Source organism: Herpailurus yagouaroundi, unplaced genomic scaffold, assembly GCF_014898765.1.
Source record: "Herpailurus yagouaroundi ecotype Mexico unplaced genomic scaffold, PumYag 181, whole genome shotgun sequence".
In the NCBI taxonomy this organism is placed as follows: domain Eukaryota; kingdom Metazoa; phylum Chordata; class Mammalia; order Carnivora; family Felidae; genus Herpailurus; species Herpailurus yagouaroundi.
Window position 1 is genome coordinate 13,486,108 of NW_024412412.1, and position 25,322 is coordinate 13,511,429.

Consider the following 25,322-nt stretch of genomic DNA (forward strand, 5'->3'; position numbering starts at 1 on the left):
GGCCGTGGAGCTTTGTGTGATGTCTTGTTCATTGTAAATTCCCGATAAATACTTGCCAAGTGAATGCGTGAACGTAGAGAAAGCCAGAGTAGTCCTCGTTATTTTTGAAGCCTTAAATGGAAGTTTTGTCTCACCGTTTAAGAATCTTAAATTCAACATATTTAAATACATGATAATGATAACATATCTTAAAATCATGTAATTTTCAACAACAGTTTTAATATCCATGATGCTTTACCTGTGTTATTGACTTAGCATATCTTTGGAACATAGAGGCTTGATAAATGTTTGTGGGATGAATGGCTAAGTGGGTCAATTAATGAAGGAATGAGTGCATTTCGCTGAATCATTAAATACCTAGGTGGGACAATATTATTTCCCCACATCACACATGAGAAAACTGAGGCTCACTATGATGATGCCTGACAGAGTTAGAAATTAAATTTGGAATTGACTGCTATATACACTGCTCTCTCCTCTAGTTAGCATAATATCCAATATATAATTTGTATATCGTATGTGTAGTATAATTCCATTCTTCCTTGGAGCCATGCTTAAAAATATGGAGTCATTTGACACATCCCTGTACTTCTTTTTAGACATAATCTTAATATGTTTCCCTTTGAAATGTTTCCTCTTTTCTTTGTTTCCATTGTACTGACACCAACCTAGTTAAGGCCCTTGGCTTGTTGTTAAATATATATATACTGTGTATATATATATATATATATATATATGTATATATATATATGTATGTGTTTATATATATATATATATATATATATATATATATATATATATATATATATTTATAAAAGCAGCTTTTGAAATGCTCCTTAAAGACATCTGTAGAGATTCTAATCATATGCCCTAATGCTGCAGAAGACAAGGCTAATTAACTATATGATACCTGAATAATAAATCTTTGAATTTTAAACTGTTTCTTTTTTCCTATCACAATTAAAACTGTATGTGTTAGTTTAGCCCTCTCATTTCCTCCAAGAGTAATTTCTTTTCTTTTAATTTTAGAGAGAGAGAGAGAGAGAGCAGGGAAGAGGAGCAGAAGGAGAGAAAGAGCGAGAATCTTAAGTAGGCTCTTTGCTCAGTGCTTAGCATGGAACCCGACACGGGGCTCAATCCCATGACTCTGGGATCATGACCTGAGCTGAAATCAAGAGTCAGTTGCTCAACTGACTGAGCCAGCCAGGTGCCCCTCCTCCAGGAGTACTTTCAGTTTAACTGAGATATAGATAATCTTAATTTTTCATGAGCATCAAAACAATGGACCAAGCAAGATTTCTGTAATTTCTAGGATGGGGATCCTTGGGAACAGAGAATGTGCAAGAAAGAACCTTATTTCATATATTCAGGGGTTTTCTCTCTCCTTCATTTCAAGAGTAAGAAATTATTAGTTGTTAAATGGTATTATATGGATGGTTAGAGGCCATTAGAAATATGCAGTATTTACAGATATTATATGCGATGGGAGGAGTTATTTTAATTCTTATACCCTGTAAAGAGGGTATAAGATATATTCAAGCTATTACATATCAAGAATTCATTTTATGCATTCTGAATTACAGTGTTAGACTCTATTTGGCATAACAATTTCTGCTGGAGTTCACACTGCAGATGAAAGATAGTCCCTGTGTTTCCTATTCTTTTTTAATATGTCTATTTATATTAATAGCATGATTTAATACATCACTTTAAAATTATATTGCACTTTGAACTGCATTTAGTCAAAAATTGACATCTTATATGTATGGAACCATAATAAGTTTAGCATTAAATTAAGGAGTCCTCTGTCTGTTTGTTAAAATGTAGTATTTGTGAATTCTAGCATGTCCAAAGGCAGGTAATGAGATTGAAAAGTCAGTCTCGTGTTACATTGGTTTGTCAATTTTACCTTACGACTTACTAGTTTTAGGGAATGTTTCTTTGGTCACAACCTACCGTTGTGTTTATATTTTGAAGTTGCTGGATCCCTTATGATTGTGGTTGAGAGCAAAATATCTCTACCAGTGACATAATGGCATGAGTCGCTCTGGTCACCTATGACTTACTCCAAGATGTAGTTCTACGGCGTACTGTGAAATTGGCAAATCTGTTCTGTGTGTGTTCTAATGGATGTAACGGTCATTAAGTATATGAGTCTTCTGACGTTGTAATCAGATGTGATTCAGTCTGTTAAATATCCATGAAACAACATCTGCTTCACAGAGTGACCTTCTGCTAAAGAATACTTAGCGTCTTTTAGCGGATCATAAGGCAGGTCTGCCTTATTTGAAATGCACTAAACTAGAGTAGTCTACTGCTGTTTAGCAGCTAGCTTGTAATAATTTATTGCAGTTAAATAAAGCTTAAAAAAATCTCCATTAAATAATTATAGGGATTATATGCATTTCGAAAACCTTTGTGTTCCACCGAAATTACCCATTTAATTTCAGGGTCGGTTTGTTAAAAAAAGCTGAAGTCTGAAGGCACATTAGGGGAGCTGTCAGACGCTGTTTTCTGTAGGTGTTAATAAAACCAGATGAAAAAAATCTGAAACAAATTAAAACCAAAACCAATTTTACCATCTGTTGTATATTAATTAGTACTCCGTGTATCAAGGGTAAACTCGCTCTTCGAGAATGTCACTGAACACCCGCTTAATAGAATAATATGCAAATTGCTTAGGATATGGGTTTAAATGCAGATTTTAATTCTAATTCATCTGTAGTGGATCCCCAAGACATTGGTGGTGTGTGTAGATGTGTATGTACACACACACACACACACACACACACACACATATGTACATGTACTCATACATAGAATGAGTTTCCTTTTCTTTTTTTCAGAGCAACCTGCAAACAACCAAGGCCAGCCCACCCTTCCGCCTCTGCCACCACCCCATAAGCAGCACCCCGCACAGCACCATCCGTCCATCACTTCTCTCAACAGAAACTCCCTGACCAATAGAAGGAACCAGAGTCCGGCCCCGCCGGCTGCTTTGCCCGCCGAGCTGCAAACCACACCCGAGTCCGTCCAGCTGCAGGACAGCTGGGTCCTTGGCAGTAATGTACCACTGGAAAGCAGGTAACTCCTCTGTGGGAGACTCTCAGATTATCTGATCGTTAGGGCTGCACAGCGGATCTGCATGCATCGATATTCTAGAGTAGTCAACAGACTGTGTTGTTTTAACATCGAACATTTACAGATAAACTAGTCTAACCCTTTTCTTGCTAAAAAAAAGTTAGCATACCTCTGTGCTGTGTGTTACCAGCCATTTTTTAGTTGCTGGGCCCGTGAACTTTCCTGTCCTTTTCACACATTGTGTCAGGCTACATGAGACAAGAGTAAATGGCCTCAGTAAAACTCCTCCTTACTGCGGGGTTTTTTTTTTTTCTTTCTTATTGACAAGTTAGCAGGCATGTCAAGAAAAAGTCAGAGATGTAAAATGTGACTCTCAATTCTGTATAGAGGGTGATGCAGCGAGCATGTGTAGCATATACTTAGTTCTAGACGTCCCTACTTTTACAGGCTACATCGTGTCCGTTACATCATAAAACCATAGCGGATTCCTAGGTGTAATAGTCAGATGAGCATTTGTTAAGGATATTTTAGTCTCTCACAACAGAAAGAGGATAGGACCTATTGTCTACAGTTCCTTCCAGAGTGACTGCCCAAGACATCCCATTCATTCTTAGACAGTAATATTTGACGGTAAGATTTTTCCTTACAATGAACTGATATCTCTAACTCCTGAAATAATTTTGCCCCCTTTCTGTACGATGGCCTACAGGCTTCACCATCTTGTCTTCCAGAGGCGTCTCCAGCTGAGTGCCCTTCCTCTGCACATGTACAGGTGTTCAGTGAGGTTCTGAAATTATTACTTAACACAGGTTGGCCCACAGGTAGCAAACCACTCATACAAAAGCATAGATCAGGAAGAGCTGTTTTGAATTAATCCGTTGACTTTGTAAATATCTCCGGGCACAAAAATTTGTCCCTTCTTTGGCCAGACCTTGTCTTCTTTGCACCGTGTATTTACACGAGAGAATATGGCGTCCTACCTCACTGGCCTCCTATTGACAGCTTTGTGACAAAGTTCCCCTGACATTCCTATCATTATTTATTTCTTTTCTGCCGTAAACTTCCATCAGGCTCAGAGAGAAAGAATCATCACCACACGAAAGCCAGAAAACGGAGGACTCCAGACCTCCGGGAATATCCCCCCAAAATGCCTTGCCCCATAGAGTCCCTGGCTAATGTCAGCATTTCAATTAGCTTCTGGATAAAGAAATAGGTTTCATTGTGAATAAATTGGGATTTTTTTTTTTTTTTTTTTTTTGGCCATTAAATGCATGATCTAAACCAAGTCTGCAATGAGAATGAGCTATCCGGAGGTCCTCACAGTTAAATAAGTTAACAGTACAAATCTTTTTCTTCTCCTTTACTCTTGACCTAGGACCAAGGTTCCAAAGAACTCCGGTCTTTTCACCTGTAGCGTCAGGCAAGAGTAGTTGGCTTTTATTGTTTATTTTGTATTATTGAACGCTCGTCTGGGATGGATTAGAAAGAGAAAGTACAGAAGTAGGCAGGAAGGAAATTTCTTCACTTATAACAAGAGTCATGTCTACAAAATTTTTTCCCCCTGCGGTTATTAGCACAGAACTAAATTTGCCCTGTGTAATTAATTAGCACACACTGAACAACTAATCAACACTGATTCACTGTTGTCATTTGGAAAAATTTTATTAGGAAAAAAGTAATTTTCCAGTTGAGTCATCAAATTGAATATGGATAATTGCATTGTAGTTAACAATAATTGTTTTGACAAATATGTATGAAATGTGTCAAGTTAAGTCAGCAGAAACGTGTTTAGTGTTAGGGATGTCGTGTGGCACAGAAGCGTCAAAAACTGTGTCAGTAGGAGACTTGGGATTCTTTGAAGCCAAGTCTTCTCGTGAAGATATTTGGAATAATTTGGGGGAAAGATAAGGTACATTCTTATTATTCCTCGTATTGTACTAATGAGTCTGTTCCTTTTTGGTGGGAAGTTAGGAAAGCAAATAGCTGTTTAGAGGACAACCCATCGTAGCTGATTTCTCCCATATTCAGACCATATAAGAAATCACTCTCAGGATGATCTCAAAGCAATACCGTTTGAAATTCCATTTCAAAGCAATGCCATGAGTGACCCATCAAACAGCATTACATTGTTTAGTTTTGTGAATGTACACAGGAAGAAAATCTCCCAGTTGATAGCATCTCACTAACATAGAAATATATAGAGTAATGAATCAAAACATCGTATATCATGCTGAAAAAAATTTCAGTCTGTTGTCCCGTTTTGTCATCTTCTCATTTGCAGAGGTCCACATCTTATAATATTGCTGATCAAAAGAAAATGGTATTTGAGCTTTGCACATACGCAGTGTATCAACCTAAGCAGCGATGTGAAAATCTCACACTGTCCTGACCTGCTGGGGTTTCTTTAATAGTCTCACTTGGTTGGAGCTCTTGAGGTGAAGAACCAGTCTTATCTGTCATTGATTTTTCCTTTCTTAGTTAAGGTTCCCTATCGAGTATGATTCTCAGGTTCAGTTTCAGCTACATTAACAACTTCATCCAGACGTGGGTCTGCCATTGACTCGTTTTTAATCTGGAGCACAGTTTCGTCTTCGCCAATTACTTCTGTTTACACATATACTCATTTTACGGATTCTCACTTTTCTGGAACTGTCGTTTAAAGGATGTCAGTTACAGAGCATGAAATTCAGTTGTGGGTGTGTAAGAATCTGTTTTGTCTCCTCCCCCTTTCTCCTGCCAGCATGCATTGATAATTACCGCTTGCAAATTGGCATGTAATAACCCATGAAACTCTCCGTAATTTGTAGACTTAGTCCATATGAGTTGGTAGAGAAGACATCAGAGATTCTCCACCTTGTCCTGTTTCCATGCAGCATCTGTACTGATTTATTAAAAAGCATTTTTTTTTACCAGCAGGTTCTTGCTTCCATAACAATGCTTATTTCCTTTCTCTAATGAATTTAACATTTGCTGCTGCTGGAGACAATCGATATTATTGTGTACTGTACGTTCCTCCTCAGTAAATAGAGCAGTTCTGGTCTATAATCTCTAGTGAGTTTCAGATCTCCTAGAGTCACATCCAGACCCAGACAAGCGTTTGCAATTTATCAGCATTTCCTTAGTTTCTCCCCGTCTCCAATAAAAAGCAGTCAGTGCCCATGCGTAATACCCATCCTCACTTAGAGTTTTCCTTCAGGATTCCTTTTCTTTGCACTCACTATTTCTTACACTTTGTAGGATTCAGTTCTGGGCATTTGCTAGTCTATCGCTCATGCCTTGTTTATTTTATACTTCAGCTGCCTCAGTGCATGATAATGGCTGCTAACACATTGTAGAGCCGCTGAGGAAAGGCTAGGACTTGACCCAGTACAGCAGCAGCCTTTAAAGGTGTAGTACAGTAACTCGCATCGGGAGCCCTGACCTTCAGCAATTGTGAAGTTAATTGCCTGCAAGGTCTTCATTTATATATGTGAATTAAGTAGCTTAGTAGTTACCTATTAGACGTTAACAAAATGGTTCATTTGTAGCCATTTAATAAAAGATTTATTAAAGTCTTGTTTTATTATGAAGTCTACTTTGGCATTGATAGTTCATTAGTTATGTTCCCATAGCTCTTTACCTTGTAGTTCACTAATGCTTTGCTAATTATTAATGTATGAAATTGCCTATTAAATTACGTCTTTATTATTGCATTTTTTATTTAAATATTTAAATGTCCCGGGCTGCTCTAATGTGAGATCAGTTGCTACGGTTTTTTAAAAAATACCTAAGCGGAAGTATTACTTACTAAATTAAGATATTCTCCCTTTCTTCCCCCCTTTTATCCTCACTGTGAATGGTTCTAGGGAAAGGCAAGACACTCATACAAGCATCAGGTATCAGTCAGCCTTTCCTATTAGAAATCCAGGCAGCGGTCTACACATGGTGGCCTTATCCTACCAGGGAAAGCTTTCCCAGGTGAAAAATGGTACCATCACCTGAATGCTTGTAACCCACTACCTTTAGCAAGACAGTAAGTAGTTCGGTCCTCCATAATTACGGATACAGCGTTAAGTAAAATATTCCTGGGAGGGTAATCCACTGACTTAAGATTGTGGACTGATACCATATCCTTTTGTCAAGGGTAGTCTGGGGTCACCCACAGGCACCTGTGGGGAAAAGGAAACCATCACAGCCCATTGAAAGAGATACAAAAATGAAGAAGCTAGGGTCACTCCACGTTGGATCTGGGCCTAGGCTAAGAAATTCTTAACCTTTGGTTGAGGGTCTCACCACCTCTGTTTGCTAAAAATGAACAAACAACAACAACAACAATAAAAAAGCCTATAAACTCATCCAAAATTATATCCTAATGAATAGTAGAAGTCAGCGGGATTCTAGATCTCTTGAAAGACTTCACCTTTGCTAACTTACAGTCTCTTTTTTTATTTTATGTTTATTTATTTATTTTGAGAGAGGGAGACACTGCAAGTGGGGGAGGGACCAGGTTGGGCGGGGGAAAGAGAGAATCCCAAGCAGGCTCCACGCTGTCAGTACAGAGCCCGACCTGAGCCGATACCAAGAGTTGGACGCTCAACTGATGTGACCCACCCAGGTGCCCCAACTTACACTGTTTCTTAAAAGGCCCATAAAGGGGACGTGCGTGTGTTTCTCAGAGTAGTAGGAAGAAGGAGGTACGATGTAAAAGGATTTGCCAGGTGGTGTTTGCATGGAAGGCTCATTTCAATTTGGGACGTAAAAAATTGTCTCGGTGAGAGGAGGGAAGTTCCAAACGCTCTTGTCCTAAGTCAGTGTCTAAGCTCCGTGGTGACCATACAATTTATCATCAAAGCAGACAGTTTGAGAGTGAAAGGGTTTTAAGAGCAATTGCACTGGAAATTTTACAGGCGTAAACTGAGACTGTCCTGGACACAGAGGGACCTACTGTTACCGACGAAATTGCGTTCCCAAGAGTAAAGTTGCTTGTAAGCCCATATTCTCTTACACCTCAGATAAGAAAAAGAGACCAAATGAGAAAGGTAGTGGAAAAACAGCTAGTGGTTGGAGCAGCCATTGGTTGACTCTCAACTTGAACTTTTCTGGTTTCTACACCAACTTCTAGCAGATCGTTAACCCTTTGTCAGCCCCTTCACAGCTTCTGTTTTCCTTCAGGTGTGTAGCTCTTAAAATAATACGTCAAATATTTGTTTTTGTTCTCTTCTCACAATATCAAGATGACAAGAGGGAGCGTGTATTGAAGCCAATATATTGACTGAGATTTTGTTCAAAAAGTTCGAATGTAGGGGTGCTTGGGTGACTCAGTCGGTTGGGCATCCAACTTCGGCTCAGGTCGTGATCTCGCAGTCCATGAGTTCGAGCCCCACATCGGGCTCTGTGCTGACAGCTCGGAGCCTGGAGCCTGCTTCGGATTCTGTGTCTCCCTCTCTCCCTGCCCCTCCCCCACTCACCCTCTGTCTCTCTTTCTCTCTCTCTCTCTCTCTCTCTCAAAAATAAACATTTAAAAAACAAAAGATTCTCTCTCTCTCCCCCCTGACCCTCTCCCCAGCTCACATGCTCACTCTCTCTCTCTCTTAAAAAAATACACAATGAACTACTGTGTCTCCAGCAGCATTACAATTTGGTTTCCAAAACTTTTTCTTCTATAATGAAATAGAGACCTCATTCGAAAATAAAGTATGAGCTAGGAGACGATTTACTAGGATAAGTGAAAGCAAAAGCATGATTGTTTAAATGTGATGATTATTAACTAATTGTAATGCTGCCGCCTCAACTTGCTTGGCTACCACACGTCATTGCCAATAATCAAGATGGAAAAGTAGGCTGTGAGTTGACAGTAGCTGTAAGGTGAAGGTCATTCCCAGAAGTCAATATTGATATATATTCCTGAATAAAACCTAGTAGTTTTATTTTTAAACATTATTTTTTTGGGCTCAAAATGGTTTTACCAAAGATCTAATCTGTAGCAAAAACCTAGCATTGAGTATGAAGGCTTTGTCATTTTTGAGCTGAGCATACCAGAGGATCCAAGAAGATGGGGTAGGAGAGGAGCTCCAACATTTACAACAGCAGGCTTTTTCTCTTCCTCTTCTTCTTCTTTTTTTTTAATGAAATTTATTGTCCAATTGGTTTCCATACAATACCCAGTGCTCATCCCAACAGGTGCCCTCCTCAATACCCATCACCCACCCTCTCCTCCCTCCCACCCCCCATCAACCCTCAGTTTGTTCTCAGTTTTTAAGAGTCTCTTATGGTTTGCCTCCCTCTCTAACTTTTTTTTCCCCCTTCCCCTCCCCCATGGTCTTCTGTTAAGTTTCTCAGGATCCACATTTAGAGTGAAAACACATGGTATCTATCTTTCTCTGTATGACTTATTTCACTTAGCATCACACTCTCCAGTTCCATCCACATTGCTACAAAAGGCCAGATTTCATTCCTTCTCTTTGCCAAGTAGTATTCCATTGTGTATATAACCCACAATTTCTTTATCCATTCATCACTTGATGGGAGGTGGGCAGAAAACGTCTCAAACAGCTTCATCATACTCTGCCTTGAAGCCTTGCTGTGTGAGAGCAGAAACACTCCGGCTAAACCCTGCAGGTGGGAGATGGGGGGTGGGAGGAGGCGGGAGTGTCAGCTCCTCCTCCTTCAATTTCTCAGTCATGTCTTTATCAGCCCTAAGATCAGGTGGAGCCCCACCAGCAGGATGCAAGTGTTGGGACCCTGGTGTCACGGGTCAGGACTTTTGCACAAACATTTTCAAAAGATACAGGACTCAAAGAGAAAAGCAAATTAAGAATATATCTGTTCACAGATAGGATAGGGGATGTCATCCAATCTGTCCGTCTTGTCCAACTGTATCCATAAACCCAGATACAAACACAGTTTCAGCATAAAATCTCTTGCTTTTTTTTTTTTCGTTATTCCTGTCATTCAACAAAAAGTGGGTGAATTTTTTAAATTTTTTTTTACATTTATTTATTTTTGAGAGACAGAGCACAAGTGGGGGAGGGGCAGAGATAGAAGGAGACACAGAATCTGAAGCAGACTCCAGGCTCTGAGCTGTCAGCACAGAGCCCGATTTGGAACTTGAACTCAACAGGCCTAGAGATCATGACCTGAGCCGAAGTTGGACGCTTAACTGACTGAGCCACCCAGGCGCCCCATAAGTGGGTGAATTTTTGCAGGTAGGAACCCCAAGTCTGTGAATTTTGTTCCTGAAAAGAAAAAAAAAAGCTTTAAATTATGATGAAAGGCAACTATTCATATTCTTGAGACATTTAATTAACTAAAGTAGTAAATGTTTGGAATGAATCCGTAAAATCCTTGATGGAAGCATTGTCTCCACATCTGTCAGAAGTTAGACCTCAGTCTTACTTAAGGTATTTAAAGCTTTAGGTGTCTTTCGAGCATGATGAAGATACTGTACAAGAGAGTAGGCATGTTATTTTGTTTAATTGAAGTGAACCAGTTTCTTTAAAATAGCAATTAAAACACCAAGAAAGTATGCATTAATTAATTATTTGCTATAGGCCTTAAGTGATTTTCTGAAAGCATAATTTCCAACAAATTGCAATTGCTGTACCCTCTGATAATGTTTGGTTTTGGATAACCAGCAATCTGTATAAAATATTCATACGTGATAACCTTAATTTCCATAGTACCTCGGAAAATGAATTCTTAATTACTTCTAACACATTTCTAGCCCCTTCTCTGAACAGGATCAAAGTAGAAGGTCACGCACACCTTTACTCTGGTCATAGCTAATGACTGGGATTTAATTCTTATCTTTCTCTGAATCTGACCTGTTCACTTTGAGGCAAGTCACTTCTTGTTCCTCAGCCACTGTTTTGTGAGGTTTTTAAATCCTTTTACCTTCCCTAATACTGTCTGTGAAAATGGGTCGATCCTTGTGTGTGGGTGCATGCTCTGTGTATGCACGTGTGTGTTTTATCTCAGACTGACATCACTGTTACACGGAGCTTCTGTCTTTTTCCTAGAATTTGTTTCCGTCCAGTTTTGAAGCTGTGTTGTGCTCTCAAGTTTCATCCTCTGGTTTTATCACCAGTTAATAAGCACCCTCTCAGAAGAGAATTGCTTACTGTTTCTAGTGTTTCTTCATTGTTCCCTTGACATAGTTTTTGTCTTCTCTATTTCTTCCATCAGACCTGAGATAAAGTCTGTTTTCTTTTTTCTTTCCCATTTTTTTTGATGTTTATCTATTTTTGAGAGAGAGGAAACAGAGTGTGATCAGGGGAGAGGCAGAGAGAGAGGGAGACACAGAATCCAAAGCAGGCTCCAGGCTCTGAGCTGTCAGCACAGAGCCCGACTCGGGGCTGGAACTTACAGACTGTGAGGTCATGACCTGAGCCGAAGCCAGACGGTTAACCAACTGAACCCCTCAGGCGTCCCAAGTCTGTTTTCTGTTATACCATTTTCTTTGAACCCTTTCCTTGGAGCCCACAAGATTACATTCTTGGACATGCAGTTAACCAGCTAAGCTTAATAACTTTTGTTGATAACCCCTCTGATTCTACCATGAACCTCTTTATGATTTCTTAGCATCTGAACCGCTTAAAATACTACCACCAGAAATCATTGTGTCGCAGTCACATCCTGCACTGATGTAATAGTACTCCTTCCTGGTCACGGAGCAGTGGGAAAAAGCATGGGTTGGTGACAGACAAATCTGTGTTAAAATCTTAACATCCAATTAGCTGTGTTGCCTTGGGCGGATTACTCACATATTTTTATCTTGTTTATTTTGTCATAAAACGGGTTTTGATGGACTTCTCAAAGATTTTAGAAGGATTCATTGAAATGTCACTGCAAGGTACCTGGCACTTTAGCCTCTTTGCTTTTTCTTTATTTTCTTACACGCTCCACTGAAGAGAAAAGTAATTGATTCCATATTTACACAGGTAAGTGACAACTACAAAGGCAGTAAAGGCTTGGTGAAGGAAAGGCAGTGACAGCTAACAAGAATGGACATGTTGATAAAGTTTGTGAACAATGTCATAGCCTTTTCACCTTTGGAGATAGGTATTTTTTGATCATGAGAGTGATCAGTGTAGTCCCTATTTAATTGGGGTGACTTCCTACAGGAATTAAACTATGAAGTAAATTTTCAAAGACAGAATTTGCTTTCGGAGAAAGTAACGGTGAACCAATGGGGAAGACATGATCTGAGATAGTGGTAGGGCAGTGGTATTTCATGAACTGAGTCCTGGATGCATTCACTCACTCAGCCAGTGTTTATGAAAGTCTTACCATGTACCAGTTTGAAAAACTCAAGGTTGTTATAGATGACGCGGATAAGTTCTGACTGCTTTTGAGAAAGATGGACTCTATTCCAGAACAGATTTCACAATTGGAGTTAATCCTGCAGTTAACCTTATCTTGCCTTCTTTCAAAGCCCATTGAGATTTAGTAATCAGCCCGAGGTCACATGACTAATTAGCGGGGTATCTCTCAACTAGATCCCAAATTCTAAATTTATTTCTTTTCTTCTTGTAGTGTCTCCAAATTTTTTTATAAATTACATATGAAAGAAAAGAAAAGCACTCAACCCAAAATACATGTATTTATTACATCATTAATTATGCAGAACTAGCAATGTACTAATCTTAGGCATGTTATCATACATGTATAAAACTAAACATTGAAAGGATGAAATTAAGTAACATTTTATTTTGGTTTTTTAAATGTTTATTTATTTATTTTTGAGAGAGAGAGAGAGAGAACGCGCACACAGGGGAGGGACAGAGAGAAAGGGAGACACAGAATCTGAAGCAGGCTCCAGGCTCTGAGATGTCAGCACAGAGCCCAACTCCAGGCTCGAACTCCTGAACTGTGAGATCATGACCTGAACTGAAGTCAGACACTCAACCGACTGAGCCACCCAGGCACCCCATAAATAATATTTCAAAGTTAATTTATTTTGAGAGAGAGCGAGAGCAGGGAAGGGACAGAGAGAGGGGAAGAGAGAGAGAGAGAGAGAGAGAGGGAATTTCAAGCAGCCTCTATACTGTCAGTTCAGAGCGTGATATGGGGCTAGAACTCACAAACTGCAAGACCATAACCTGAGTGGAAATCAAGAGTCATTTGCTTAATGACCGAGCCACCCAGATGTCCTGAAATAAATAACATTTTTAAATAATTTTATTTTCTTTCAATCTATTATTTAGTTTTGTTTGTTTAATAAATTATTAAATATACATTTATAAGACAATTACATATCAAATATTAATCATACCTTACACCTTTTTTGACCCTAACAACTATATGAACTTCCTGATCATTAAATATATCTACACACGCACACACACACACACACACACACACACACATACACACACACACACACACACACACACACACACACATTTTGAAATGATTAATATATCCATCACCTCACATACTCTGTGTGTGTGTGTGTGTGTGTGTGTGTGCGCACGCGTGTACATTTGCATGTGTTGAGAGCACTCAAGGTCTATTCTCTTAGCAAATTTCAAGTATCCCATGCAATATTATTAGCTATAATCACCTGGCTGCACATTAGATCACCAGCACTTACTCATCTTATAACTAAAAGTTTTACACTTTGGGCACCTGTGTGGTTCAGTCGGTTAAGTGTCTGTCTTTGGCTCAGGTCATGGTCTCATCGTGAGTTCAAGCCCCACGTCGGGCTCGGTGCTGACAGCTCGGAGCCTGAGCCTGCTTCAGGTTCTGTGTCTCCCTCTCTGGCCCTCTCCTACCCAGGCTCGCTCGCTCTCTCTCTCTCTCTCTCTCTCTCTCTCTCTCTCTCTCTCTCCTCAAAAATAAACAAAAACATTTATTTATCTTACACTTTGGCAAACACCTCTCCTCAATTCCCCCACCTCCCCAGCCCCTGGCAGCCACCATTTTTCTCTCTGGTTCTATGAGTTCAATTTTATTAGATTCCACAGACAACTGGGATCATACTGTATCTGTTGAAATTTGGCTACTTTCTCTGATGTTCTAGCAAACTAATTAGAAGTTGTTCCATTTTTACATCTTTAAATAAGGACCAAGCTCACTAAGATACATGTTTTTCAGACTTTTCAACAGTTTAGAAAATTAAAAATTGTTATAGATGGTAGTCATTGTTCTTGGCAACAAAATAATATGTTGATGGGAACATTTCCAAACGCGAGTTTTAAAAATATCCTGTCTGCACTAAGAGTTTCTTTAGAGGACTGGTACTTTCTTACTCACCGTTGAATACTACTTTACCTTGAAGGACAGATTAATAATTTTCCCAAAAATATACTCTTGGTAGCATACCACACTAACAGCCACTTGTCATCCCAGAAACGGTCAGCAAATTTGGACCCTTCTTGTTATATGTTTAACTCGTTTGGAAGGTTTATAACTCTTTTGGGTACATTGCCATGAGCTAGCTGGCTAACCTTTATGTGGTTAAAAAAGATTTTCAGGATCACTCTACAACTCGTTTCAAAATACCATGAAGAATCATGTGTTTAACCCATCTCACACAAGCCACAAAAGTTGAAAGGTGAGAGCGTTACTTGGGGAACACTTCCTCTCTCAGGATACATCACTGAGGTTAGTGACTTTCCCACCAAAGAACTGAAGGCCACCTCCACCATCATCACCGCATTATGGTATTAAAGCTTAGTGTCTTTCTTATTCTTTAGACAGGAGGTAAATACAAATTGAAGGGAGTTTTTAATTTTTTTTAATTTTTATTTATGAGAGAGAGAGCGCGCGTGCACAAGCAGGAGAGGGGCAGAGAGGAGACCCAGAATCAGAAGAAGGCTCCAGGCTCTGAGCTGCCAGCACAGAGCCCAATGAGATCTGGAGCTCGTGAACTGCACGTTCATGACCTGAGCCAAAGTCAGGCGCCTAACCGACTGAGCCACTCAGACACCCCTAAATTGGAGTGTGTTTTATACACGAGTTAAGATACATAGCTCGTATAGAAACTACTCCTCTATTATGTCACTGGTCAAGAACATAAGTTTTAGGGCCTAAAAAGACCTGGTTTTGCCTCTGTATACACTTTGAAAAATTAAGGCTCAGTGTACTCAATTTAAAGAAAAGAATATAAGAGGTGCCTTGGTGGCTTGGTCAGTTAGGCGCCCGACTCTTGCCCCCAGTTCAGATCTTAATCTCAGGGTTGTGAGTTCAAGCCCCACGTTGCACTCTGTGCTGAAAGTGAAGCCTACTTAAAAAAAAAAAAAAAAAGCAGATTTTATAACACACGCGCGCAGTGAGGATTTTGTGAAGTTAAAATTAGATCGTGTTTTCTTTGCGCATGGTAAATAGGTCCTCACTCAGGTTTATTTTGGGGGCGCCTGGGTGGCGCAGTCGGTTAAGCGTCCGACTTCAGCCAGGTCACGATCTCGCAGTCCGTGAGTTCGAGCCCCGCGTCGGGCTCTGGGCTGATGGCTCAGAGCCTGGAGCCTGTTTCTGATTCTGTGTCTCCCTCTCTCTCTGCCCCTCCCCCGTTCATGCTCTGTCTCTCTCTGTCCCAAAAATAAATAAAAAAACGTTGAAAAAAAAAATTTAAAACACTTTCCTCTCTCTGGGATGGTTGTTTTATGCTTTGTTTTGTTACTACTTAATGTTCACTACCTCATATTTGATTGACTACGATACCTTCAACATCTCTTACAACCCTGAAATTCTTTCATTCATCATAAACTTAACATCAAAATTCACCTCTTTATCTGGATCACACTTCCTTCTCAAACTTGCAGAGAACGAACTTTGCTGAACAGTTTTGTAAGCATAGATGGCTGTCAATAATTAAATGAATTAATAATTGAAATCTTCTTCAAATAGCCCATAGGAATTTTAAGGCATTCTTTTTCATTCCCATTTTCATCTTAATATATTTAGTACATCATTTCCCAACAGTAGGTATAATTGATAATCTTAACACATGGAGGAAAATATCTAATACAGGTTTCTGCCTTTGATGGTATGGCTGCACTATTGTAATAACTAAAATTTGAGACAAAGACTGTTGAGCCTTCTTGATCATGATAAAAAGGAAAGAAAAAGAAAAAAAATCTGCATATTTGACCTGTTGTTCAGTTCCTAACCTCCCAAACTGTAACATGATTTTGTGCTTAATTATAGACATACCTATGTTAAAATAAGCCATAATAAAAATCTTTGCTTCCTATTATAATAACCCTATATATTTTTGAAAGGTGTGGTTATGCTTAAATTTTATATTATATTAAATTAGTTTTTTTATATTATATTAAATTAGTTTTTTTATATTATATTATATTCGTTTCTCAATTAAGACCTAAAAGTAAATATGAAAGAATTCACTAAAATACATTTTGCACAAATCACCTTTTAATATTCTAGAACTTTTCTTCCCAATTTTCAGAGATCAATGAACATATAATGTTGTATTTACCATGAACATGTTTGCATATTCATTATAATTACAAATTGCTACAGTGGCAGTTGCTAAAATGTATAATTATTCACACATTCATATTGCAGAATTTTTTGGCAAAATGTTAAAAACAGTTTTTGTCTCAAATCACGTTTTGTACAACCACTAATAGCTCATATTAATTCAGGTAACAGCAGTGAAATGTATCTTGTTTATAAGCTTTTCATTTAAGACATTTTTCTTGCTGGGATCACCTCCTGGTGTGAAAGTTGTCCAAAGATAATAGCACATCAATTCAAAAGTGTAATAGATTTGAGACCACAACATGCTATCAGCATGAAGAAGGAGCTTATAGGTCTCACTAACTCACTGTGTCACAGCTAGAATCATGACATATTTGTTCTTTTGTTTTCACATCAAAATACATAATTTACATCCTAATGTTGATTACTCACTTGGGGGGGGTGTTTAATTTTCTTATTTAAAATATTTTCTTTAAAATGCATACCATAATTAATTTAAAGGTAATAAACGAAGCATTTTAATTAGTAGGACTCTATAAAACATTTTCTTTTTACAATTCAGGGATGCATAGGATATTACTTACTATAAAACATTTCCAATTAAGTTTATAGTAATAGTACCTTTTTTTTTTTTCAACGTTTATTTATTTTTGGGACAGAGAGAGACAGAGCATGAACGGGGGAGGCGCAGAGAGAGAGGGAGACACAGAATCGGAAGCAGGCTCCAGGCTCTGAGCCATCAGCCCAGAGCCTGACGCGGGGCTCGAACTCACGGACCGCGAGATCGTGACCTGGCTGAAGTCGGACGCTTAACCGACTGCGCCACCCAGGCGCCCCAATAGTACCTTTATATTAGAGGCAAAATAATGAATCCATTTTGAACCAGCCCTGGGCAGTTCTTAGAAAATTTATACACATGTACACACACACGGGCATATACATCTACTCTGAACTCACCCTACTTAAAAATTATCAGAGATTAAATTACCAAAAAGCAAAAAGACAAATAATGAAGTTCAGTCTCTTATTGACTCACTCCGGGTAAATTTTATTATTTCTTAACCGTTTCCTTTTATATCCATCCTTGAGGCAAGCCTTTTCAGCTTTTAGCTGCCATTTGCTAGCTTTCATTTTTAGTTATAGCTTTTGTGAAGTACTCGTGCTAACCACGGCGGTTATTGAAATTAATTAAAACCTAGTCCTCTAAATACTTTTTACTTTCCTCATCCGGGTAAGTACTCTTCTAGACTCTCGAAAGCATGTTTTAAAAACATATGGAAAGACTGAGAGAAAAAAAAACTTTCTCTTTAACTGTAATAAGGAGGATTCAGCATGGGATTTTTTTTTTTCAGATATGCTGGAATCCTGCTCCCTCTGAACCTCAGTAAGAGGATTTTTTGTCACCTTGTCTGGTACCTCTGAGGCGACCCCTGCTACGACCTTTGTCGGAGTGGGTAGTGCGTCCACTGTGGCCAGTGCTAGGAACACCACCTTGAGGGTCACTGTTGTCCCCAGCAGCTTCAAAGAAAAGTTAAGGAGAAGGCATTTATGCAGGAAATAGTTTTTATTTCTTTTCCCTCTCCTCAATATAGCAGATGTATCAAGCAGTAAAGAGGTTGTATTTATGTGTATCTGTGCGTGTGCACAGTGCCTTAAAAATATTTAGAGCTGAGTTTTCCAGACGTCTCTGCTAATAGATAAAGGATGAGAGGTAGTTTTTTTTTCCCCCTATACATTTTAATACAGGTAATAAATTGAAGCCAGGATTTTAGAGGAAAAAAGAATACATAAAAACTATTCCAGCCAAAAAGGTTAAGGGTAGAGAAATGGCATTATCTGTATGAAGAAAGTAGGAACCCTTTGGGATGTTGTAAATACCCACGGTGAATTATCAGCTCGACTTCTACGTGGTTCACAAACCCAAGCGTTAAGTTCCAAGAGAGAAAGAGAACCCCCAAAAGAAGGTGCTTGTGGAATAAGATAGTGTGTTGGTGGATGCTTCATACACACACGGAAATACAGATAGTACAGGAAACAAGCGAAAGAGGACAGATATTGGCATCTCGTTAAAATTTTTTTTAATGTTTATTTATTTTTGAGACAGAGAGAGACAGAGCATGAGCGGAGGAGGGGTAGAGAGAGAGAGGGAGACACAGAATCCGAAGCAGGCTCCAGGCTCTGAGCTGTCAGCACAGAGCCCGACACGGGGCTCAAACTTACGAGCTGTGAGATCATGACCTGAGCCAAAGTCGGACGCTTAACCGACTGAGCCACCCAGGTACCCCACTGCCATCTCATTTAGAGATAAAGTTCAATAAACATGATAGATAAAAGTAGCAGTGAGATGAGAAGGTCTGAAGGACCTGATTTCCTAACACTTAGATGCATTTGAAAGGGAAGTACCATAAAGGGGGATGTTGTAAGTAAAAAATTAAGATTGAGATGACCTAGAGCAGTGAAAAATGTTTAAGCCATTTGATTCTGGGGTCAGATGGACTGAGCCTTGTATCGTAAAAATTCCATTTGTTCAGAGTTGACAGCTTGTTGTGAGCTACCAGCAGTAGCTTTCTAAACAGGAATCTTTTGAATGATTTTCTGATTTGTTATAGAGTCTTGGGAGTCTTGAGTCACACTGAATCATTACTGTAGCGGTTCTCAAAGTGTGGGCTCTGGGCCGGCAACATCAACTGCTGGGGGTTCCATCGAGAACCAGCCCTCCAAGGGACTCTGATGCAAGCTGGTGTTTGAGGACCGCTGCTTTAACGTATGAAATGGTCTCTAAGTACATTTTGTTCATATTAGTGGACCAGCCCTTGGCTACCTAAGTTCACCAGGCCCTACCCAAACCTATGATACCGTGATCAGTCTGATTGAACTGTTCTCTTAGGAAAGACTGGAGACTGCCAAACACCTTTTACTAAGCCTTACTCAGACGCTAGTGTGGGTGGGCTTCTCCCTGAAAATTCACAGCCTCTGCAGTCTCTTAGTTCGATCTCACAGAGCTTCTGGGGGCCAGCCTCCTCGACTGATGGTGATTTCTTTCCAAATAACTAGGTACTGAAACACGGTAAGTAATTGTTCTAGATGTCTTTGGATACCTATTGAGAATCGGTTGCTGAAAGGTAGGAAAAACAAGCAGGAACCCGGCCTTGAATAAGAACAGGTAATTTCCTACATGGGCTTTTGTTTTCTTTAGTCTTCTGTTTGAAAGCCGCCAGGAATCTTGTATTTCGCTGCAGGATTCTCTAAAGCGCAGCATTTAAGTAAACCGCTTTTTAAGCCTTTTAATTAGTTACAAACACAATGCTAGATATCCATTTAACAGATAATCCAGTTGGCTTTGGAACTTAAAATTCAGGATTTGGTAGTGAAAATTCTAAAGACGGTGCTAATGAAGCCCAGGTTATTTTTAAGTATCGAGAGTGCTCTCATGGTGGTTAATATCCTCGTTCAGGTATATCATTTGTTTCAAATATATGCTAACAAATAGTAGCGGCTGCTTTAAAACTGAGAAGCATTTAATAAATATATTCTCAGTTACAGGCGACAAGCAATTAAATGAGTGGTAATGGGCGATATGGAAGGAAGATAATACACAATAATTAAATTGTATATATTCTGACAGTTTTTAAAAAGTATTTTATCTTAAAATGAATTCTAGGCAACCCTCCCATTGTTTTCGCATCATCAATGACTAAAACTATTTTGAACTCAGTAGTTAATTTTAGCCTTCATATATTTCCAGGTAAATTTAATCCGTAAGTGTGGGATTCATTTGCTTTAGATCTGAAAATGTCATTTTAGAAGAGTCGTTTGATGTTGAGGAAATCTTGTGAGACCTTTAATAAGCCTCTTAAATCCAGAAAGTTATATTTTGCCTGAAGGAAGAGGAACCTATACCTTAAAATTCCCTTAGCTCTTAAGTGAGAACTTTGGATTCTGAAAAGGTGGTAAATGTGACCAAATACAGCCAATCTCTCTTCTCACCGGCACGTTGTCTTTGAAATCAGAGCATCTAATTTGAAGTAAGCAGTCTGTTTTTCTAGGTAAAAGTTTTTACTGATTTGTCTAGAACATAAGTTCTAGAACATAAGTAGAAAGCAGGACATCAAGACGTTTTATGTAAGCAGCTCACGTTAAGTTTGATGTCAATTACTCTCTTTGTGCAACGAAGAATATAGTGAGGAAGGAAGTGTGAACATCTCCTAGACAGTAGTGTCTTTCTCCCCATAAGATAGAATAGATTATATACAAAAAGAAATAGTTTTCCAGGTGTGCATATGTCCCTAATAAAGGTTTCAACTGTGCCTTAGGGGTAGAACTGAACACTACAACACTCTTTATTCTAGTCCTTGGCTTTGTTGGGTAAAATCCCTAAAAAGATTTCTAATGTAAAATATTGAAGAAACCTCTTCTCTGTGAAGACAACCAGTAATGAAGTTGATCTAATTAAAATGTCATTCAGAGGTTGTACACTTTCTTTTGGACTTTGATTTTCTATCTCAGTGTCCCATTGAGGAAATGAGTCAAGCCACTTTGAGTAACGCTATATAACATGTTTCCCAAGGATGCTTTTCATTTCACTCCCTGTAATTTCCAACTTATGAGAACATACTCGATCCTACAGGAGTAACATGACTGTACTAATCTGAACAAGACGAGTATGAACCCCTTTATTTCCTAGTGACTCTTGTAAGCTTACGATTTAATTATATAATACAACTTACTTAATTTATACCTGATATCAGCATCTTTCCATGAGCACCAATATGCTGTGATATATAACATGATATAATATAATACAATATAATGTAATATAATACAATACAACATAATGTAATACAATGAGAAGCACTTTTAAATTTACTTTAAAAACCTGAGTATTGGGGCGCCTGGGTGGCGCAGTCGGTTAAGCGTCCGACTTCAGCCAGGTCACGATCTCGCGGTCCGTGAGTTTGAGCCCCGCGTCAGGCTCTGGGCTGATGGCTCGGAGCCTGGAGCCTGTTTCCGATTCTGTGTCTCCCTCTCTCTCTGCCCCTCCCCCGTTCATGCTCTGTCTCTCTCTGTCCCAAAATAAATAAAAAAAGTTGAAAAAAAAAATTAAAAAAAAAAAAAAAAACCTGAGTATTTTGCCATTAAAAATGTTATGATAGTGTTTTGTAGTTGATTGTTTTGAAAGACAACCTCAATCAAAAGTAAGCCATTTCTAAGGAGCAGCGCATACTTGCTAAGACATGGAGTAAAACAGAGCAAAATAAATAATAAGCAGTTGTAAGTGGCTTGAGAGGAGAACCAGTAAGAATTATGACTGGATATACAGCAGTATCTCAGCGTACTTACTGTGCAGATTTCGTATTTCAAACATGACATTTCATTTGAGAGTAGAAAATTTAAAATGAAAATGTAACTTTTGTCTCTTCTTTGCCTCTGCCAAATCAATTAAAAAGAGGAAACTGAGGTATAAGAACTCAAAAGAACTTTTCAACCCCAGCAAAAAAAAAGACAGACAAGGAGGGAGGGAGGGAGGGAGGGAGGGAAGGAAGGAAGGGAAAGAAGAAAGAAAAGAAAAAAGAAAAGACCAGACCATAAAGGAAAGAATGCAGGGTTCTCTGGCAGGGTGGATACAAGGGGGTGGGTGGGGGCAGGGGGCAGGACAGGCAGGCTGGAAGAATAATTGAAAATTACCCCTAAGTCCCTCAGAGAGACCTACAGGATAGAGTTACCAACGGTGACCCAAAGGCCTGAATGGGGACAACAGGAAAGACGAGGGCATTCAGTCTTTGTCCCTACCAATTTTAAATTTGTGACATGACCCATAGAAAGATACCTCACAAGATCGGCTAGAAATACAAGCCAGGACAGGAGGTGGAAGCTGAAATGAAAAGGTGGGTCTGAAGGCAGATCAACAAAGAAACAGATCTTTCAACTTAAGAAGAGAAACGAGCACTTATTAATTGCGCTTAATGCAGAGCGATTGTTTCCATTTATGTTTTCGTTGCTGCGCGCGTCACAGTTAATAACGCGGTGCAGTTCCGTGGTTCCCGTCCGGTTGTTGTTGTTGTTAAATAGAATCCCCCTCAAGATTCCAAAGCCACAAAGCAACTGTTAGTGTTCAGTGACCTTCCTGCTCCAGCCGTCTTTTGGGCTTTGAAATTGATTTTCCTCATCTCAGTCTGTGATAGTCTCTCTTCAAGTGTGCCTCTCTAGTTCATCACCAGAGTGAAAACGCTGGCACAAATAGCCGAGGAACTGGAGGCAGGCGTCACGCAGGGCATCATTAGAAACATCAGAACGAAATCAGCCTGCTCGGTGCGCTCCGTGTTAAAACGCCGCTGCGGCTGCTGCTGCTTTATTGCCGAATACAATGGGGAATATTCTCACAGGATCCCCTTTTTTCATTCCCAAATATGGTCTGCGAAGTCAAGAAAATTTCTCCCTTTATTCTGCAAACCTCATGTGGATGCCAGGTCAAAACCGCATGTTTTTGATAGTAATTTTTGCAGAATTTTTTGTACGTGCGAAGCATATTCCCAAGGCCATATGACCTGGCAAAGAGTCCCAGGATGAGGAGAGACTGGAATGACTCACAGAAATGTGTGCCTTAAAATGAGATCAAAAAAAAAATAATAATCGTAATTCTCTCATAAGAAGACTCACAGTCTAGTTTTCGTGTGGCTGAATTTCACGTGGCTTGGTTTGTCCATTTCATCTTGATGGGGTCTACTCCTAAACCAAGCATGACGTTGGACCTTGACACGGGTAAAAAGACATTCTGGGCCTAAAGAGATATGTTAGTCCCCATATATTCTCGTCAGTGTCTGATGTTTTCTGTATTGCAGTGGAAAGGACATTGTTGATGTTGGAAAGGAGGCATCTTCTCTGAACCTGTCTTACCAAATCTGAGACTACATGTCCCACACCACACAAAATAGGTTGACAAAGACCTTTTCTGCCGATCCTAGTTAGTGACCAAGAAGTTCTTCCATGTGTGTTTTAACAGGCCTACTCGGAGGCCTAATTTTGCCTAAAGGAATCGTCTTCACGCAGATGATACCATTTGTTTGAAATGGTTTCTAAATGCACCCGTTTAAGCAGTTTTTACACATTTTTTCTGTGCTTCCATACTAGGAAGCCGTCTAAAATTACTCAAGACCAGTGATTTAAAAATATAATACACTCATGGTATGGCTTCTCTTTCAGTGTTTTATGATGTTTCTGTATTTATTTTACAAATATAGTATCTCTAGGGCACTAATTTGATATGGACAGTCATTTAGACAGAGGACGGAAAGTGTACTTCTGAGTTTTAAAGTCAGTGGCCAAAAAAATACAATTAAATGCTGTTTCTCTTGCAGCACCAAAAGTAAACATACATATTAAGTAAATTAGAAACTCTTTTTTTTTTCAAACGTTTATTTATTTTTGGGACAGAGAGAGACAGAGCATGAACGGGGGAGGGGCAGAGAGAGAGGGAGACACAGAATCGGAAACAGGCTCCAGGCTCCGAGCCATCAGCCCAGAGCCCGACGCGGGGCTCGAACTCCCGGACCGCGAGATCGTGACCTGGCTGAAGTCGGACGCTTAACCGACTGCACCACCCAGGCGCCCCGAAACTCTTTTAAAGTAAAGAGATCTCCAGTTCCACTATTATTGATGGATAGAGTATTTTTGAATATTACATCTTGGTTGTCAGCGATATCTCGAAGCTGTATTTCGCTTTATGAAAAATAATAACTTCATAGCAATTCAAGGATAGTTTTTGATGAAAGGTCTTTGCCATGGTTATCAAAGGAGATGGACGTCATGTCTTGATATTTCAAATTTTGGAAATTGAAAGCAAGATGCCTAATTCGAGGTTGGCATGTATCTAGCTCATTGTCTGACACACAGTGCCTGGATGCATGTTTTCAGTGTTGGGGCTACAATCATAAGCGTTAGGGCCACATGGGTGTGGGTTCAAAATCCCATTTCCCATTTCAAATGACCCAGACCACTTTGCATAGAGCTATAACACATTTTCAGAGGTGCCTGCTTGTCTCAGTTGGTAAAGCGTCCGACTTGGGCTCAGGTCATGATCTCCCAGTCCGTGGGTTCAAGCCCCACGTTGGGCTCTGTGCTGACAGCTCAGAGCCTGGAGCCTGCTTCGGATTCTGTGTCTCCCTCTCTCTCTGCCCTTTCTTCTCTCTCTCTCTCTCTCTCTCTCTCAAAAATAAACAAACATTAAAAATATTGGCGAGGGAGGGAGTGCCTGGGTAGCTTAGTTGGTGGAGCATCCAACTCTTGGTTTCAGCTTGGGTCATGATCTCACAGTTCATGGGTTGAAGCCCCACATCGGACTCTGTGCTGACAGCATAGAGCCTGCTTGGAATTCTCTCTCTCCCTCTCTCTGCACCTCCCCTGCTCACTCATTCTCGTTCTCTCTCTCTCTCTCTCTCTCTCTCTCAAAATAAAATAAACATTAAGAAAAAGAAAGAATAATTTTTTTTAAAAAAGCATAACATATTTTCCAGGGATAATTTTTATTTTGGTGCCTATAATTTCCAACTTTTATTTACTTTTATTTTAGTATTAATTTATTAGCTATAGGTCTTTGGCCAAGGTGCTCAATTTCTCTAAGACTCACTTCCTCCATCAGCACAGTGGTCACCATTTCATTTATTTTACAGTATTTATTGAGCAACTACTATGTGCCAGGGAACTTTTTTTTTTTAAGTTATTTATTTCGAGAAAAAGAGAATGCATGTGGGGAAGGGGCAGAGAAAGAGGGAATCCCAAGCAGGGATTCTGTCAGTGCAGAGCCCAGTGCGGGGCTCAAA

The 25,322-nt window shown here is 39.5% G+C and overlaps 1 protein-coding gene across 11 annotated transcripts in view; it reads left to right on the forward strand.

Annotated features, from left to right (window-relative positions):
• TENM3 (teneurin transmembrane protein 3) overlaps positions 1–25,322 on the forward strand; it is a 1,301,596-nt gene that overhangs the window by 1,103,239 nt on the left and 173,035 nt on the right. For all 11 annotated transcript variants that reach the window (XM_040490383.1, XM_040490387.1, XM_040490391.1 and 8 more), the window contains one exon: positions 2,847–3,084. In XM_040490383.1, the coding sequence (XP_040346317.1) occupies positions 2,847–3,084 (238 nt within the window). The remainder of the gene's footprint in view (positions 1–2,846; positions 3,085–25,322) is intronic.